The 21,120-nt window shown below is 35.2% G+C and overlaps 2 protein-coding genes across 2 annotated transcripts; one reads left to right on the top strand and one right to left on the bottom strand.

The window, feature by feature from the left end:
• Nucleotides 1-8,159: 8,159 nt before the first annotated feature.
• Nucleotides 8,160-9,966, top strand: LOC111508600 (cullin-4A). The gene is made up of 2 exons (XM_074174563.1): nucleotides 8,160-8,296; nucleotides 8,412-9,966. The coding sequence occupies exon 2, from the start codon at nucleotides 8,480-8,482 to the stop codon at nucleotides 9,668-9,670; it is 1,191 nt and encodes a 396-aa protein (XP_074030664.1). The 5' UTR covers nucleotides 8,160-8,296; nucleotides 8,412-8,479; the 3' UTR covers nucleotides 9,671-9,966.
• Nucleotides 9,967-12,838: 2,872 nt separating this feature from the next.
• LOC111508601 (mitochondrial GTPase 1) lies at nucleotides 12,839-14,268 on the bottom strand. The gene has a single exon (XM_023164161.2). The coding sequence runs from the start codon at nucleotides 14,039-14,041 to the stop codon at nucleotides 13,088-13,090; it is 954 nt and encodes a 317-aa protein (XP_023019929.1). The 5' UTR covers nucleotides 14,042-14,268; the 3' UTR covers nucleotides 12,839-13,087.
• Between the last annotated feature and the right edge of the window lie 6,852 nt (nucleotides 14,269-21,120).

Raw genomic sequence — 21,120 nt, 5'->3', positions numbered from 1 at the left:
TAAAGACAATGGAACTTATGAATAACTTTTTTCGAGATCAATTCCTTCTCCTGAGGATGCTAACTTTGTTGGCGAAACGCGCGTCGAGTGCAAAAATATCAGTTTGGTGTTAGGGCAATCTCGAAAAAAGTTATTCAACTTTCACACCAAAGCTTCCAATTTCATCGTTATTCATGATGAAAAAATAAAAAATATTCATCTTCTGATATGTATTGGATTCGCAACACTATTCATTGATTCCGAAATTGGATTCAAAATTTTTTAATTTTACATGCGAGAACTGAGCCAAGCAGGTGTGTCAAGTTAATTCAGCGATCTTTCAATGAGCCTTTCTAGTTGACCCATGGTAATTGAATGTATTTTGAATTAACCAATCAGAAAATGATTCCCCGAATGTGAGTTATATCCACTCGCCTTTGGTTTTTTGCGGAAAAAAAATTGTTAAAAATGGTAGAGCAACTTCGAAATCGGCAGCACTGCCAGTAGATCAATAATCACAATAAACGAAGATAGCATTTGTACATGCATTCGACTTGACGTCCGATCTCAGTGTTGCCATGTTGCCAATGACCAGGATCGTGGGTAATTAGAGTATCTTCCTGGTAATTTTCTAAAATTTATTTCGGGTAATTACCGGGTGATCAGACTCACGATAAGGTAAACATCCTGGCATTATTTTGTTTAATGATATTGAGAGTTATTACAGAGATCGGGCTTGCCAAAAATTAAATATAAAACCCGATTACTACTCGTAACCTTATGAAATCTAATCATTCGCTATAATGTGTTATTTCGAATTGGTACCAATGACATCGCTAATAGTAGGCGTTTTTTGGCGCTCATTATTTTTAAAACGCATTCGTCTGTAATTCTCCGTTAGAGAAAATTGAGAAGTTTGTTTTTATTATTGAATTTGACAGCTGACATAAACTGAATCATTCTAGTATGGTCAATCTTATTATTAATGACGTAACTACGAATTGTTTTTGAATACATGCTCGAATATGATTGAACGCCGGAAAACACCCAGTGCTACTGGCACATTTGAAACTGAACTATTTTGGCAGTAGAGGACTGGTGCATATTCAAAGAGCATTTGCCCTTAATAATTTTACAATCGAAAATCAAACATCGAATATTACTTGAAAAATTGGTAGAAATGAATTCATTTCTACCGGGGGAGCTACGGTGTTAGCGAAACGCCTCTAGAAATAAATAAAATGTTTGTGAAAATTGTTTAATTATCATCATGAATAAATAAATCATACTTCAATATTTCAACAGCCTCACTTATACAATTCTCGTTACGAATTTGGTACGTATGTCTAGATTGTACTCTTCCTCATTAAAAACTTTTTTTTTGGATATGACAATTCGCGTTGTGTTAAAGTTGCGAATAGAGGTTTTGGTTTGTTTGTATATCGAAAAGTACAACAGAGTGTTCTTCTACTCTTCTCTGTTAATCTAATCCCAATTGTAATAAAAGTACCAACCATGGATAAAGTCATCTAAAAAGTGTCCTGTAAGTGTTGTTAGATTTTACACGTAGCTATTAGTATGATTGTGAGAAATATGGTCAATGGTCAACTGGCAAGATTATTGCTGTGCCAAAAGTTAAAATCCATCAAATATGATCACAATTTGATTTGTTTAAGTAGAGATGGAGCATATATAAGGAAATTATTTTGTGTAATCATCACAACATGGTGACCAATGTTTCTTTGAAGGTGGTGGACAATGTTTCATGGTGAATTTTATTAGTTCGGAAATTAAAATTGAAAAATAAAAAAGAATAGCTGAAAATAACAATTATATTAGGCAAAACTTTTGAAATAAAATTACAATAAAATAAAAATTGAGTGAAAAATTGAAAATTGAACGACTAAAATAAAATAAAAACTAAAAATTGATAGATTTCCAGCAAAGTTTACTCACTTGGTGAGGTGCACTCAATTTTGAGTGCAGCTGTATGAAATTGCGAAATAGAAACTAAAGTGTTAGTGGTCAACATCGTCGACGAGTTCATTCTGGGACTAAACATCATTTCCCCCTACGGATTCGTGGTGGACATAAGGAACAAACTGCTGAAAGTCAGAAATGAGGAAATTTTGCTCGACGTGCCCTCTCACCCTTATGACAGCGTCAAGGTGCTTGTACTGGAAAATTCCAGAATTCCTCCTAACACCGAGAAAATTATTCAAGAGGAAATTGCTGGACCTGGCGGCTTGAGTACAGCATTGATAGAGCAATCCAATGGCCCTAAATCACGAATTATCGTGGCCAGATCCCTCGTGAATGGTAACAATCAGACCATTCCAGTAAGAATAGTCAACCCTAATAATAACAAGGTGACTCTCAAGAAAGGGCAAGTAATAGGCATCTGCGAACCGATCGTGAAAATTGCACCTTTACAGAGTGCTCAACAACCCGCAAAGGAATTCATAGACTCTTTCAAGAAGACGTGAAGCCATCTGTCTGAAGAAGAACTGTGCAAGGCCACCCGATTCGTCGAGGAAAAAAACAATATATTTGTGGAGGGCAAAATCATTGGTCGAACAGATCTAGTTCAACATCGCATCGATACTGGCGATGCCAAGCCCATACGTCAACCACCGAGAAGTATTCCTTTCGCAAAGCAAGACAAAGCTGCATCCTTTGTTAAGGACATGTTGGAGGAAGGAGTAATCGAGGAACCACACAGCCCCTGGTCGTCAACAGTTGTGTTAGTGACTAAGAAAGATGGATCGAAGAGATTTTGCGTAGACTACAAGATGCTAATGATGTCACCGGAAAGGACAGTTACCCTCTTTCTAGAATAGATGACACCCTGAATATCTTGACCGAAGGCAGATGGTTCTCAACATTAGATCTGAAAAGTGGATATTGGCAGGTGGCAGTTCGGCCCAAGGATAAAGAGAAGACTGACTTTTGTACCAGCAATGGATTATACCAGTTTAAGTTTATGCCATTCGGGTTATGCAACGCACTCGCAACATTTGAACGCTTGATGGAGTTGGTGTTAAGAAGACTTACCTGGAAAATATGCCTGGTCTATCTTGATGACATCATAGTCACCGGAAAAAGTTTTGACGAACATCTGTCAAATTTGAGGAGTGTTTTCACGAGGCTACGGAATGCTTATTTGCAGATCAATCCCAAGAAGTGCTGCCTCTTCCAAGAAAAGGTGAATTTCTTGGGACACGTTGTATCATCAAAAGGAGTTGAAACAGGTCCGGAAAAAATCAAGGCAGTGCAAGAATGACCAATACCGAAAAGCAAGCACGACGTAAGAAGCTTCCTTGGATTCTGTACCTATTACCGCTTTTCGTGAAGGACTTTGGAAAAATCGCCAGACCGCTGCATAGCTTAACTGATAAGAGAACAAACACCTTTCGTTTGATCTCCAGACTGCTCTGAAGAGATATTTGACTAGGGCATCCTGGCATACCCAAAGGAGGGCTTGTTTATACTGGACACGGATGCATCCCAACATGGAATAGGAGCAGTACTTTCCCAAGTACAAGAGGAAGAAGAAGTCGTCATCAGCTATTTCAGTAAGTGCCTGGGAACGTCCGAAAGAAATTACTGCGTTACTAGAAAATAACTACTTGCAGTAGTCAAAGCGGTGGATCACTACTACTCCTTTTTATTTGGCCGTAAATTTTTGATCGGGTCAGACCACTCAGCACTTCGATGGCTCTTGGACTTCAGAACACCAGAAGGGCAAATAGCTAGGTGGATCGAAAAGTTACAAACTTACGATTTTGAAATTCCACATCGGAAAGGAAAGAGTCACGGAAACGCAGATAGCCTCTCAAGGAGACCATGCCTGACATCTGAATGCAAATTTTGCCAACTCCAGGAGGACAATGATACCCAGCTGCCAGAAGAAGAACTTCCCACCAGACATGATAAGGTAGCGGGCAGAAACTCCTTTATGGACAACTCTGATAAGGAGATAAGCTCACCTACCTCCCGTCGCTTCGGGTTCCCTCTGACCCGTAGGGTAGTAACCTGTAAGGGTCCCTTGTCCAGGAATACGGACAGCCAATTTGAGGAATCACCTGATCAAGGTGTGATAAGGTCATTAACAGCCTTTGAGGGTGACACTACCTTCCTGACGAGGCAAGACATCATCGTAGCGTAGAAGGAGGATCCCGTCTTGAAAACTGTTCGAGAATAGATTGACAAAGGAGTGAGGCCGGAATGGCAGGAGGTTTCCAAGCACAGCCAGCAGGAAAAGGGTTACTGACTCCAATGGGACTCCATGAGAATTCGAGATGATCCTTCCTAAGACGTGTATCTCGAGTAACCACAAACAGCTTCACGAGGGTCGCACTGGAGGGCATTTCGGAGTAAATAGAACTCTAGCGAAAGTGCATGAGAGATACTATTGGGTCAATTGCCGTCGAGACGTGGAAGAGTGGTGTAAGCGCTGTGACCTGTGCTCTTTGAGAAAGGGTCTGAAGACATGGCAAAGAGGAAAGTTGAAGCAGTACCTCAGTGGGTGCACTTTCGAGAGAATCGCAGTCAACATTTTGGGACCACTCACTATGAGCACATCCGGTAACAAGTACTTTATGGTTATCATGGACTACTTTTCCAAATGATCTGAAGTAGTAGCCTCACCCAACCAAGAGGCTACCAGAAACCCTGTTGCAGAACGTAATTGCCAGACACGAAGTACCCAAATAATTACACTCGGATCAGGGCCGCAACTTCGAATCAGATTTATGGAAGGAAATGATTACTCTGTTGGGAATTAAGAAGACAAGAACAACTTCTCTTTCACTCACAATCCGTTGGAATGGTCGAGAGGCATAATCGCATCATCAATAACTACCTCTCGATGTTTGTCTCCGAAAACCAAAGAGACTGGAATGAAATGGCCCCTCTTTTTCTGTTGGCATACGGGAGCTCCCAACATGACGCGACATGTCATACACCATCCATGCTGTTAACTGGTAGGGAACTGAAGCTTCCGATAGATGTATTGTATGGCAGTCCCTTCGAAGAATCTCAAGAGGTACCTCTTTCAGAGTATGTGAATGACCTGAAGGAGAAACTGGAACTTGTACACGAATTTGCCAGGACCAAATTACAGCTTTCCAGCGACAGGATGGATATAAGACTCGACAAAAAGTCGCTGCCAGTGGGCTTCAAGGAGGGCGATGCAGTGTGGCTCTACCAACCCCAACGTCGGTAAGGTTTGTGTCCCAAGTTGCAAAGACCATGGCAAAGACCTTACTTGGTAACCAAGAAGATAAACGATCTGGTGTACAGAATCCAATTGTCACCCAGAAGCAAGCCTAAAGTTGTCCACATAGATAGGCCGAGTCATTATATATGGGTCGAAATGTCTCTTTTCACTAGTTCGGACTTCCATTGTCTACTATATAAAATGATTTGAAATCCCTGAAACAAGTGAAAAAGAATAATTAAAAAAGAATAGTTGAAAATAACAATTATATTAAGCAACAATAAACCTGAAGACCCGAAGACGATTGTAGATACCAAACAATCGAAACGTCGTGAACTAACGTGACTTGGAATCTCTATACTTTTTATTTTTTATTATTTTCTCCTTTTTTCATTCCTTTAATTTTTATTTATTCAATTATTATATTTTTACTTGTAGGTTATTTCACTATCACTTCATTTCAGGTTTATTGTTGCTTAATATAATTGTTATTTTCAACTATTCTTTTTTAATTATTCTTTTTCACTTGTTTCAGGGATTTCAAATCATTTTATATAGTAGACAATGGAAGTCCGAACTAGTGAAATTCATCACGAAACATTGTCAATCACCTTCAAACAAACGTTGAAATGTCTCTTCTTGGAATGCTGTTCGAGGCAAACAACCTCAGGGAAGGGGGTAGTGTTGTAAATCATGCCCGAAAGGAAATAACGCCGGCCGCCACTGGTAACCAAACGTGACGTAGCTGAGAGCGTGGGAATATCCAATGTTACCGCTGCTCGAGAAGGAGCAAGAAACATGCTACCGATGTCAATAGAACTTCGGCGAAATTCTACGATGTTCCATTGCGATATTTAAACGCTGGTTGCAAGCGTATTCAGTCAGTCAAATACACAGTGAAGTAGATGTAACAGTGCGGTAAGCGAAATGATCTAGTAAGGCGATAGACATCAAAATAATAGTTGAATTTTTAGTTGAAGTGTTTGTTGTATTTGAAAGGAAATAAAGTTGAGCTTGATTATTCAGTTTAGTCAATTATTGGTGAACCCACGGGAAAAAACGTAACAATACTTTGGATTTAGATGTTTATTCTCAGGGTCTTCTCTGCATCTGAAATGCAAATACGTCATCTGAAGAATGACGCCCTCGGAAATGTTGCTCTTATTTTGAAGTTATTTCATAATTTTGAAGTTTTGTTGATCATTAAGAATTTTTCTATAACCCTATAATATAATTTGAGGTAAACGTTTCGGAAACTTATATAGGTAGGTATTTTATAATAATCTAAAATGAAATTCGATATTATACGTTATTATACTTAAAAAATTTGAAGTTGGATGTCCCGTGCAGAAATATCCTACCCCACTAATATGATGCGAATTCTGGCGCTCACGTATTCGTCTGTGATTCAAATGCATCCATTCTGGCGTTGAAACGATGACGTCACATCAACTATGATTTGAAACGTATTTATCATAATTCAAAACTAGCGTGAGGTCGGTTTTGAAACGGAATTTGACTCAGAGTAATAATAAGACATAAGACATACTCCGAGCAGTTTGACATTACCTTACGTCAGTTGTCAGTTTCTGCTTTATTTTGATCGTTCTAGTTTATAAAGTTCTGAAATTTTTTCATCAAGTATGTTGTAAGGATGTACAAAATAAAGCTGCGGAATTATTAATGCACAAATGTGCATTAATTAAGTAATACTTAAATTCTTGCTCTATTCCCACATAAGATGCCTAGAAACCCCCCAGGCATCTTGTTCCCACAGATTCACTAACTAAAGTGGTTTGTGCACAGATTGATAAACGTTAGTTGTCAACCAATAATCTATCAACTATCAACTTCTTGCTTCACAAACCACTTACTCTAGTAGTTTGTGTCTTGCTTCTTGGAATATATGCAAATATATGGTTCAATTCAAAGTGTACTTTGTCTATATGTCGACAAAAACATAATAGGGGTCACATAAATCCATCAAATAATTATTTAAAATGATTTTGATGGATTGGTAAATTTCCGACCTAGTTTTTTTCAAGAATGTGATTTGTATGACATAATTCACAGAGAATGTATGACAAGAGCAGGAAGAATGGGAAACAATTGATTTAAATTTGTATTAGAAGTCCATTGAAAGTTCAAAACCAAAAACTCGATTTGATCAACTAATACTTACTTGCTTAAAAGAGGTTAATAATTCGAATTATGTCGAAGAAGGCGTTGATAAATGGTCAATCAATCATGTGCAGGGCTTTTGTAAACCAGATTACTTGATATTTTAAATAAAATAATGACAATTAAAAAATATAAGTTTTGAAACTGATGGCAGTTGCAAGAAAAGTACTGTGTGTAACAAATATTGAGAAACGTTTTGATAAGATGCATGCAGAAAAGGCAATTCAATCATTGGAATTTGGTTTGAATAAAATTCTCACTTCAAAAGTTCCAAAAACATCTTTGCAGGAATTGTATTTGATAGTTGAGAATCTCCATAATACACATAGAAATATGTTATATGGAAAACTGCAAGATCTTTTGGAGGAAGTTTTACTGCACAAGTTAGATTCATTATTGAGAGATACCAGAAATTTGCTAGTGTCCATTAATTTTTTGTGGACAGAATTTTGCAAACACATTTCAACAATCAAAAACATATTCCTCAACTGTGACAGATCTAAATATAGTAACAAGTACAATACTGTTCATCAACTAAGTACAAATTTATTCAAATCAATTATTATTTTGAATTCAACAATTAAAAATGGTTTGACATTTGAACTTCTACATTCAATCCAGATGCATCGAAAAGGTGACAAAATTGATTCAAATTTGTTGCAGTCCATTTTGAAAATGCTGACTGAGTTACAAATATATGAAGAGGTTTTTCAAATCGAATTTTTAAAAATGTCCAACATATTTTATGCTGATGAGGGCAACATTCTCATTGACATGATAGATATACGCACGTATTTGAGACACACCCAGGCAAGAATTCAACAAGAACAGGAGAGTTCTAAACACTATCTGAATAAATATTCTTCCACGTCCGTTTTGGAAATTTTATATAGGAATTTAATAAAAGATCATCTGGTGAGTATACTAGATAAAGCATTTCACTACTTGCGCAGGGGTAAAATTGAAGGGGAACTAGAGATTTTGTTCAATTTAGTCAGGCAAGTTCCTCAAGGATTGAAAACTCTTTCAGAATATTTCACTGAGTACATTATACAATATGGAACTTGGATTGTTAATAGACCAGATAACGAGAGAACTATGATACAAGATCTCTTACAGTTCAAGTTCAAATTGGACAGTATTGTTGAAAACAGTTTCAAAGGCGACCCACTTTTTAATAACATCATAAGAAACTCCTTCATAAAATTCATCAACAGCAAGCAGAATAAACCTGCACAACTCCTAGCAAAATATATTGACCTAAAGTTGAGAACAAAAGATATTTCAGAAGAAGAGTTGGAAGTATTGTTGGACAGAGTGATGGTCATATTTAGATATATTCAAGGAAAAGACATATTTGAAGCATTTTATAAAAAGGACTTGGCAAAAAGGTTACTCTTGGGAAAATCCACTAGTCAGGATGCCGAGGATAGCATGATTGGCAAGCTGAAATCTGAATGCGGGACTGCCTTTACATCTAAGATCGAAGGTATGTTTAAGGATATAAATATAAGCGAAGGGATGAATTCTGCTTTCAAACAACATTTGAATCATACAACCACTTTCTCTTCAGACTTGTGCATAAACGTTTTAACAAGTAGTTTTTGGCCAAACTATCCCAGCTACAACGTCAATATCCCTGCAGAGTTGGTCAACTATCAGGTGACGTTTCAGAAGTTTTATTCAATTAACCACAGTGGAAGAAAGTTGGTCTGGCAGCCCAACCTAGGACACTGTTTAGTAAAAGCAGGTTTCGAAAGTGGTAACAAAGAACTGCAAGTTTCATTGTTCCAAGCCATGGTGTTACTACTTTTCAATAATTCAGAGAAACTAACCTTTTCTGAAATAGTCGATCTCACAAATATGGATATGGAGGAACTAAAACGAACCCTTATCTCGTTAGCCAGTTCAAAAAGCAAAGTTCTAATGAAGCAATCAAAAGGAAAAGATATAGAGAATGATGATACTTTTTGTGTCAATAATAAGTTCAGTGACAAGCTCTTCAGAGTGAAAATAAATCAAATTCAGTTGAAAGAGAGTATGGAAGAGCAAAAAGCAACCGAGAAAAGTGTTTTGGCTGATAGACAATTTCAAATTGATGCAGCAATTGTTCGGATCCTCAAGAATAAAAAGAGGATTAGTCACAATGAGCTTATTTCAGAATTGTTTAATGTTCTTGACATACCTGTGAAACCATACGATCTGAAGAAACGGATAGAGTTACTGATAGAAAGGGAATATATGGAGAGAGATAAAGACGATTCTTCCAATTATATTTATATCGCTTGAAAAATGGAGTAGTATACGTTGTTTTTTGGTTTTGTTGTTTTTGATAGATTTTTCAAATTCTTTCTTCAATTTTCGATACAAATTGAGTTTCGAATTGAAGATAATTTAATATCGATAAAAAACGATTTCAACATTATGAAAAACAAGATTTTCCAATTTGTTTTCAGAAACAATATATCTTTGATATTTACGCGGATATTGTTTGCCTTTGAAATGTTTTAGATTTTTTATTGTTCATATTGGTAATGCAACTGTTTATTATGAAGTGAAAAATAAATGTTACTGTATTCCCCAAACTATTTAGTTTTCCGTGATTTTTAAATTTTGATTACACAGAATTAGAATACTTTGAATATATGTAAAATATACTGTATAATATTATGAGATAATAATATGGAGTTCTAAAATAAATTAAAGAATATTCAGATCATATTGAAAAAATATAGAACCTATCAGAACTTCATTAATTTGGGTCAAAAAATTAATATCTCTATATGACAATTCATAGTGAATAATATACCTATTGGTTAAGGTAAATACCGTTTCACAATATATTATTATATGACAATAATGCAGCAACTTCCATAATCACACTTTTTCATTTCGAAGGATAGATCTACAGACAGAAACCTACTGAATTTGAAGGAAATTCCTAAATTGAAAATATATCCTAGGAACAAATTGATATCTCTATCAAAAAGTTAATTGCGATTTCTCTGTGACTGAAAAGTTTTGATTTTTAATTTAGTTCTTTCACAAAATTGATATTTATAGAAAAATTTGAAAAAAATGGAAAATACCAAGTTTTCACTTTTGAGCATCTTGTTACCTGTTGGTGGATATCAAGACTTTTTTAGCTCCTTAATTTCTATCACATGTCTTAGTTATGACAATAACAAATCCTTATTCATACAAACATCCCAATTTACATATCTACATAGATTACATAGTAGTAATTGTAGAAAATATATTTTCTATGTAAGTGAAGACACTAGATAATCATAAAAAGATATACTACGATAATTTTAAGTAATTCATCAATTTAAAAGATGCTAATTTGAATAACTCTTGCTGGAAGATTACCATATTCCAAACGATTCTGCAAAATATGGAATTCATTGTTTGGTAATATTTGGTAGGAGGTAACTTTAAGAAGCAGGTGCTAATTCAGACAGTATTCATATAGATATTTTGGATATTTAAAACATGAAAACGCAAAGTATCCTATTTGCGACAAAAAGCTAGTCTGTACTACCAGCATAGTCATAGCTAGGGTTTATATCTGCAGTCAAACAAAATTAAAATATGATTGAAGAGTCGGTAACAATTACTATATATTTCTGACATTTATGGGTTTTCACTCTTAGAGTGAGTTCTTTATTTCCTTTTTCTTTATTGTTCACTAAAATTTTAATAACAATATGAGTTTATCTAATAGAAGTACTTCAAGTGATAAACAGGATAAATAAAAAGAAAAGTTGAATTTTTCACAAGATATCAGAAAACTTAAAGTAGTAAACATGTTAATAACGGTAATGCAACTTTCTGTGAATTGAGATCATGATTTTTCACTTGAGAAAAATAAAAATATATAAGAAAATGTGAAACAAAAAAGGACAAAATAAAGCCAATATATTTCAGTCTCCATTTCAGAATATTCCAACTGTATTTATTTAAATCATAATCAAGTATCTATTAGTTAGATATTGTGCCAATTCTGCAACTTTTATGGATGCAACTCGTGATGGATATATTGATATATTTTCGGACAGTGATTCTTGAAATATTTCCAAAATATAATTATATCTAGAGAAGTTTTGAACTATACGAGGAAACGAGAACACATTTCCCATCTGTTCGGGGATGTGGGTTGGTTGAATATGGAATTCAGATGAACATTTCATTCTGCAACATTTTTTCAAAAACTCCTTAAAACAAAAAACCCTTTCTTTTCGAAAAAATATCCTTTAGAACTGACGTACACCATCTTAACTCGAGATTCAGGACACATTTAACAATACCACAGCATAAAACTTCTATATTTCACAGATATTTCACTTACCATATTGCCTATTCATATAATCGGATACCCATTGAATATAAACCTCTGCCATTAGGAAGCTTCAAATGAAAGATAAAAAATTTCTTTCAATAAATAGATCCAACTAATCGAATTATGTCGAAATCAATCAACCTTTCTCCAAGCTCAACAAAATATATTTATTTGTAAATTAATGGATGTAGCCGTTACTACGTGGTAGGAAATTATAATGATGAGAATTGAAACTTTCTTTTTTTTTACCAATTTTATTTGTAACTAACATTACTGCAGTTTCGTCCTATAAGGACATTTTCAAACTTATACATAAAACTTACAAAGGTTTACACATTATCCCTTATATAGCACTCCTGAAGGTAATAATAGAGGTAGAGATCATTCAACAGGTTGCACCCACAATGTTTATGCTTTCGAATTCACAAGGATTCTAAATAATTGAGTTTGTAACCCTTCCTTGAATAGTGCAAAATTTACGTATCGTTTAGATTCGGGAACTTGTGGTTGCATGCAAAGGAATTGTTTGAAAACGTCAAATCATTTTTTCCTAGTCTGAAGGACCTTTCATGTTCAGGATATCGTTTTTGTATAAATTTCGACCACATTGTCCCACATAAACACTATTACACTCTAGACACTTAAGCTTATAAACTCCAGATTTCTCCAACTTGTCCACCTTATCTTTGGCATTGAAAACGAAATCAGATAACCTGGCCCGCATTTATCTCTGTTCTTTTTCCAAAATATGTTAGAGTTCCCATTTCTTGATTTCTGGTTGTTTAACCTGAGGGTATATTAATCTGTAAGTGAATTTACGACTTTGTTTTCTGACTAACTTCTGGATAGTATATGCGTTAAAACCATTATTGTGACATATCTGTGTAGTTATATCAATTTCCCTAGCTAGATTGTTAGCAGACAAAGGCAGTGAGAATGCTCTGTGCAACATTGAATTGTAGGCTGCTAATTTATGATTGGATGGAAAGAATCGTTTGGGATGGTAATGTCTGTAAAAACCCATAAATGGCAGAAATAACTTGCCTACTTCCCAAATAACATTCAGACAAAAAGACATACTGCCTGAAGAAAAATCTCAGAGTGAACAAATTGAAAACTTTTTCAAAAACAACTTTATTAACTACAATGGCTTTAAAAATTCCATTCTATATACAGCACATTATAAAAGTCAAGTAACATGCCTAAAAGAAGGTTGCGAAGTAAAAACAATAATTTTTTATCGGACAGCTCATTGGTTTCTTCCCCATTGCTTTGTGTTTGAAACTAATATATGTACAAATATATCGGTGATTCTATACTTCAGTAGTTCATTTATTGGAGCAATGTTTTACTGTTTTGCAAATTCAAACTCCTATAAGGTCTTCATCTAGAACTACCCTCCCTAAATCCCCATTCCTGAAAGCTTTCAACATAATTTTAGCAGCCAAATCGAAATCAGGTTTGATAACGTACACATTCAAATGATTCCGTATTTTCAAAGTTTTATTATTAATTTTGCTTATGTGAGATAGGAGCTCCAAAATATTATCCATCGGCTTATCTGCATTGAAGTACTTAACATAATCAAAATAACTATGTTTATTCAACCAATACAACAGATAATCTGCCATAATAGTTTCGCCCACAAGGTGATCTGTAATGGTGGCACATAAAGCCAACTTCAAACCAATTTCAATGTTACCTATATTTGGAGTTAAGATACCAGGTGTGTCCAACATATAGAATAAAGGTTTTTCACACATCTTAATCCTATGCAACACGCTTCTTGTTATTCCTGGATTTGAGCCAACAGATGTGGCATTTCCTTTTCCCAAATATTTTACACGAAGGGCATTAGTGAGCGAAGACTTTCCAACATTCGGAACACCAATTATCATAATGTTAAAATCTTCCTCGTTCGAGCGATTGTACCGATCAGATTGGTTTATGAGTTTCTGGGCTAGTGGAAATAGCTTTTTAACTCCCGGACATCTCTGATTATTACAATTTGTGAATACAATGTCTTGATATTCATTCTTTAGCGTCTCCTCTATTTTAGGAATCATTGATTTATTGATCAAATCAACTTTATTCAATACTAATATATGAGGTTTTATTCCACTGATGGTGTATTTGAAGTCTGTATTTCGGCCGGATATAGGAATTCTAGCATCGTGAACTTCTATAATGCAGTCCACTGACCGCAACTTTTGCTGCATTTGTTTCAGGCCTTTTCCCATGTGGCCAGGAAACCATCTAATCACATCTTTGTTAGCAAATTTGAAGGTATTTCGAAAAGCTTCTCCAGAAACAGTCATGACTTTTTTGCAGATTCACAGTACAAATACATTAATAGATTATTCTCATCATAATTATCACGAAATTAGGAAAGATACTTTGCTCCACACATTACAAGATGTAGATGTTATCATTGGTTTATGTTATATTAAACATATTTTTCATCACTTTTGAAGGTTATGGTTATCGCACAACCACAACACATAGTCACAGCATATGTAACAATCAGCAATGTCACTTCGCTTCGCTTGGCGGGAGAAGTTCGCGCATATCCGTCGCGTTGATGAGTCCGTCATTTTGGGACTTTCTCATTCTGCATTCTGCTCTTGGCTTTTCTCTTGTTGGGACGTATATGTTAACTGTGTACAATGGAAAAACTAATAGGTGGTGGACACGTTTATGCTGTATTATAGAACCAGTGATGTGCTCCAGCAAAATGTTATGAAATATATTTGCGGATACTTGATAAATAAATTACTGAAAATTCATAGTTGTGACATTTGTGTGAGCTGTTCCAAAAAAATTGTGAATCAAATAATGAATCTATGTACTGTTATTTCAGAGCATTTCAAAATGGAACTCTTGACACATTCGGTAACTTTAGGATTCCCAAAAATGAATTTGTTTATTTTATTTCCTCTTCGGAAGTAAACTTCCAAAGCAATTTTGAGAATCTTATTGTCGGAACAAATGTCATTGCAGGATTTGTATCATTGTTTGAACAATTTAATCATAACCATCCATGTGAAAATTTCCCAATGTCTCACCTTTTGAAGTTATATAGTAGAGTAAGATTATTTTATACATTAAAATATATAAATAGGAATTTCAAATCTCATAAAAATATTGCCAAAAAGAGAAGGAAGAATTGAATAATAATTTGGAGACACGAATAAATATTTTAAAATGAACAATTTGTATTTCTCGTATTTTCCTTATATAATTATCACCAGCTACCCTGGAAACCTAGAAGGATCCTAAGTGGGTCAACTAGACGATATTGACATTTCAGGATGGTAAAAAACGTTCTAAGAACGTATTACTAAAAAAGAATAAAAAGATTGGAGTAACAAAAGTAAGTTGATGTTTGGATAGAACTTACCTATGTATATATATATATATATATATATATATATATATATATATATATATATATATATAAAATACATTTATGTTGAAAAATAGTTCATTCTAAGATGCAAGGAGAACGTCAATTCTTATAATATAGAACAAACAATTCAACTGAAAGGTTAATTAGTAATATACAAAATCATTTATTTTAAGAGAGGTAGATCATAAAGTTTATACCAAAAAGTTGATTGCTGGACAGTTTCTCCTTCATATTCCAGTTGATTGTACCATTGTATTCCTACTGGTGATTTTAGAAATAATTCGGCTGTTTTGACATTTTTTGAAAAAATCATGTAACCAGATAGAATGTCTGCATAAGAATTATTACATCAATTGAATTTGGGTTCATTCCGTAAGATATATCAAAATTATATGAGCATTTTGGATATAAAAAAGTTTGAGTGCGAACTTGTCTGAAACCATTTCGCGAGTCCTACCCTCTTATCGTCACTTCCCAAAATGGCGCACACACGGCAAAACAGCCGATTTACGGCGACAAAAACATTTTTCAATACAGAAACATAAATTGTGTGTATAAAACATTACTTGTGAGATATAATTTCATGTTGATTGAGTTTTTATAGGAATAAAAGGCAAATATTGTTTAAAAAAAGTTTTTGATTCATATAGATATGTATGACAGGAAAACAAACTAGCTAGAACAGTAAACATTCAAATCTATCAAACTAGAAACTTAAAAATTAACTAACCTATATGAAACAATAATAATGATGATAATTGAATGATGAAAACAATAATTTCAATCAGAATCCGATGAATCATCGTCACTCTCATCATCACGGTCACTCTCCGTGTGAATATTTGTTAAAAATTCTGGAATTGTGATCATTGATGACACATCTTCATTAAATACTTTTTGTCCTGGTAGACTTAAGACGTTTGGCAGTTATTACTGGATCCGAATTTATCAGCATCCAATGCATGATATCTGTGTTTGTATCTATCCGTGACGTTTTCCTGGAATGGGAGAGTCGAATGTTTTTATATTCTTTTTGGGTTGCTTCAAAACATCTTCTGAAAGTTGTCCCACAGGTAATGACAAACAGGCTATTATGTCACTACTGTGAATAAGCAGCTTGTGAACAGAAGCACTCATCTTGTACCACCCGTAATTTTGCACGCAAAGTTTTGCAGTAAGATTTGTAAGTGTCTAGTTTTATATAGTGGCAACTGGATATTGTGCTCAATATGTTGGCAAATCTCTTCAATAGATTCTCATCCAGACCTGTTATTTCTGCAACAATAGAGGAATTGTCAAAAAATTTTCTCGCGGTGTTCCCGTCATTTGAGTTTCCTCCACCCTGCTTTGGCTGATCTACAACTAGATCCATCTTCTCATAAAATAGATCAGTGATATGTTTTTTCTTTCCTTCACTGCGTTTTTTGCTGTATCTCCTCTAGCTTGCCACTGTTTTGATTCCATCTTATAGGCTATGTGCAAGAGATATTCGTAGCACCTGAGGTATGAGTGCAAAATTGAGATTTCAAACTTGAAATGTTGCATGGTCTAGCTATCACTTTCTCAAGGTTATTTATATCTCTTGGTATGACTCGACATATATTACAAGCCTGTGTTGACGCTGTGTCCGTCAACACATTATACAACACATAATAGGTTTTCCCATCCATCATTGTGCATATGGATATATGCTTAAACTGAATACTTTTTTCTGCGTTCAGCAGGATATCTGTTGGTTTCAGATTTTGAATTTGCTGCATAATGAATCCATACATTTGCTTTGTGGTTTCATTATTTTCTTTTACTAACTTGAAACATATAGGGCGACAGTATTTGGTCGAAGATGGACTGAAGTTCTTCCAGAATATAAACTTTTGTTCTCTATGCACAACTGAAATTTCTAGTGGCACGATTGTACTAATGACAATATTGGAATCTGAGTACTTTGGACCATTTGTGAAATTTTGCTTGTAAATACTGTGACATCCACTCCCGTCTAAGCCCCATTTATAATGGACATCAATCTGCGTTACTTCAGTAGGGAGGTGCAGTCGAAGAACTTCACTCTGGACTTCGAATAACTGGCGGATTGTCAAGTCCAAGAGATCTTGAAGAGGTATCGCAGCCTCGCTTCCAGAAATTATAATACTATTTGGGTAACATTTTTTTTTACTTCTGAAATGGTATTGTAAGCAGGATAAATATTGGCCCCTCTTGTTTTGACACCTCTCTGAATATTAATGTAATGTTCTTTGGTAAGATTCGTATCAATAATGAGTGCCAAAGCTTCTTCCGGGCTGTATTTTTGTAATGAAGGTATTTCTTTCACATGCTGCATTTTTCTCAAATTCCTTGGTGAAGCTTCGAGAGCAAGCTTCATAACGTTCGCAGTTTTTCTTCTTCCCGTCTTCACTAAGCTGGATTCGGCAGCATAAGAAAGTTGCTCAGGAGATACATTGTCGACAAAAGTTCGAATATTTCGTTGTTTTGTGCGCAGAAAACACTCCTCAAAACTTTTTTATGGTCTGCCTTGGATTCTTTTTCTCCTAGGTGTAACTGCTTCAATATTCGAAAATTGAGGAACTTGCAATTCTTCGCTCAACCACCTTGCATGTTTGTCAAAGAATCGTTCTTGCATGTTGTGGCATCCTCCCCATTTAGACCTCAACTTCGTGATGAAAACTTTTATTTTAATTCTCAATGCTTTTTCTGTTGTTGATGGACAATCCTCAATGTTGTATTTGTCGACAATGTAATCAAACAATCGTTTATTACACTTAGATATCGATGACTTGAACAAACTTTCGCTCCTCAGTATCAAGAACAGTTCTTTTCTGGTTATTTTCGGCAACGCCACAGCGCCATCGACTGTCTGACTACCTGTGAAAAATGACAAAAACAACAAAAAAAAGTGCATTCAACGGATATGTTCGAATATTTCACTAGGATATTTCTATAACTACATAATTATATTGAAATTACAATGTACTTACCACAAGGTAAAATATCCATATTGAAAATATTCCACTTAATGCACTATGACTTCACAAAAACACAACAAATCGACACAGACAGAACTGATGAGCCGAGTAAGGGATGAAAGAACTCGAAGTTTGGCTACCTGCCCCATGGATTAGGGCATTTCTAGAAAAAAACCTAATCTTGTATTGAATATAAAGGATATTTGAGACCGGTTTGGCATTAAAATTTTATTCAAAATAAAACTTTATTTTTTTGACTTTTGTCGTCGTAAATAGGCTGTTTTGCCGTGTGTTTGGCGCCTAGATACTTTTCTGCATCGAACGCGGCATGACCAAGTGTCCATGCTGATTGATACATATACTGTGGCATAGTATATCATGCGTGCGTTCCACTAAGCACTCACAACGATCGAAATGCTCCATAACCGTGACACATAATGACCGGCTTCTTTGTGCTCGCCTCGGAAACGTCACTCATGACGTCATTACTTTCGCTCACGGTAACCTCACAACGACCCATCTGAAGAGGTGGGTTGAAGTGGACGTTGAGAATATTTCGGCGCAATATGTGAAATATGACATAAATGTTATCTGTCATTAGTAATTAATTTCTAATTTCTCAACTTATTCCATTATTCAATCTCATAAGTAATCAATGGAATAATTACTTACACAAAATGAAGTAAATTTAAGAGTAGCATAAATTTTGCACAGGCATCGCCCTGAAAGCGTTTTAAGGATTTTCCTATAGTGCTTGTGTTTTGTCCTTAAAAAAAGCAACCAGTCAAGAATTGAGCGATAACACTATTGTACTGGTATAGCAAATAATGTGGAACAATAACAAATTGAGAAATAAACAATATTCTAATTAGAACACCTAATACGTGCCAGGACAGCTCTTTTCGATGTATGCCGATCTTATGTTATTAAAACATTATGTAACATTGAGATAGGGAAGGATTACGACGAGGATCATGTAATTGAAACAAGGTAGATCAATTTGAGTTATTCTGAATAGAGGAAGTTTTTCTACGAAGTCGTTTCATTCCGTTCCTTATAAATGAACCTGAAGTGAGTTTATTACATGGCGATCCTGCCAGGATGATTCCAGGATTACCACGTATGTTATTAACGGGTAGATACTGAGAAATAGAGACGAGTTGCATTTGACATCTTCCAACATGGGATCCACAGAGAGTAAAGAAGAAGTAATCATAAGCCAAGCCGGGAACAGTGGTGGAGTTTCAGCTAGCAATGGGTTCTCCGTTTCCGAAGTACTAGGCATAGTAGCTTTCGCCTGTTTCATTTTGGCACTCGGCGCATTTCTAATAAAGAGGTGCCAGAAATCATTAGAAAAGAAGATAAGAAGAGAGATAACGAGGAGTCAGGAGTTGGTATAGGCGTAAGGAGTGAGAAGAAAACGAATTTCATGGGTGGTTCACGCATTCCAAAGTGAAAACCAACAACAAGTAGAGTGGAAATTGGATGACACATGGAAAGACATTTCAAGGTCGTATTTATTTAGTATAAGTTTGTGTATCAATATATCGATTTATTTTCGTCTTTAGCGTAGCAAATGAGCATCATAGACTTATTTAGATACTCGTTTGAAGAACTCAAAGTTTTTAATAGGAATTTAAATAAAGATAGCAAAGAGAGGCGAGTCGATCTAAAAGCTATAAATCGCAAGTTTGAAGAATTAAATAGGATTGAATCAGAGTTAAATGAAGTGAAAAATAAATTCAATGCGGGCCCTAAAGATGCAGATATAATTCAAAAAGTTAAGTTATATGTTGAATCTTCAAACAAATTATTAGTCGATATTCGAAATACCTTAGAGACTAGATTAGCTAATATTACAGAAATTACTAGAAGTTTTACAATAATGGGTGAAAAATTTGATCTCAGAATAGCGTCAAGCTTATTGCCTATAACCGACAATTCGGAGGAATCTGTAAAACAGTTAATAGATGCCATTGAATTATACGATAGTCTTTTAGACGATAATGGAAAAATAACACTAACAAACTATGTCCTTAAAACTAGATTGTCACAAAGTGCAAAGATGAGATTAGAGTCGTCATATCCGTCTAATACTGATTTAATTAAAGACATCAAAACACACTTGTTGACAAAGCATTCTGCCGCAAGTTTATCAGTTGAATTACATAACGCAAAACAAAAACATAAATCAGTGAATGAATTTGGTAAATCAATCGAGGAATTACTGGTCGATTTGACAATAGCGCAAGCCGATGGAAATGTCGAGGCAATGAAAATTCTTAAAGTTGCGAACGAAAAACTGGCAATTCATGCTTTCGCGAACGGACTGCGAAGTCACGATCTGGGAACTGTCATAAAAGCTAGGAACTATAGCGCTTTGAAAGATGCTATAACGGGAGCTGTAGATGAGGAATGTACGGGAGGTGCAACCTCTTCTTCGCAGGTGTTTCACATGCGAGGGAACTCAAAACTTAATAATTTCAACCGTACGAGTCGAGGATTTCAGCAGAATAATAGGGGAAGACCAAATTTCAGTACCGGACAATTCAATAACTCACAATCGAATAAGATCAGAGGAAGTAGTTTGCATAGTAAAAATAATTTTAGGGGTCGAAACCAGGGACATTTTCGCGGAAATTTTAGAGGGCGTTGGAATAATCACAACAACCAAACTTTCAGTCCATCTCGAAGAGGGTTTTTTATGGAAAACGCTCAGGATGCTGAATTAAACAACCCTTCCCCGCAAGCTAATCAGTTTTTTCGGTCGAGTCAGTGAGAATGTAGGTGATTATAAGGTTTTAAGTATGAATGGTCTTAATTATGTATGTATGAAAAACGGAAAAAGTGAGTTGAAATTTTTATTGGATACGGGTGCTTCGGTAAGCGTAATTTTTACATCATGTATAAATAAAAATCAGTTTGTTGATACGACAAATAGAATCAAAATAAACGGCATAGCGGGTTTTGTCTTCACGCAAGGCTCGGCTAATATTACATTAGAACT

Source organism: Leptinotarsa decemlineata, unplaced genomic scaffold (assembly GCF_025532065.1).
Source record: "Leptinotarsa decemlineata unplaced genomic scaffold, Ldec_3_MD MMD2_P_RNA_scaffold_12, whole genome shotgun sequence".
Classification (NCBI taxonomy): domain Eukaryota; kingdom Metazoa; phylum Arthropoda; class Insecta; order Coleoptera; family Chrysomelidae; genus Leptinotarsa; species Leptinotarsa decemlineata.
The sequence above is the reverse complement of the archived record's forward strand: the minus strand, read 5'-3'. Positions and strand labels throughout refer to the sequence as shown.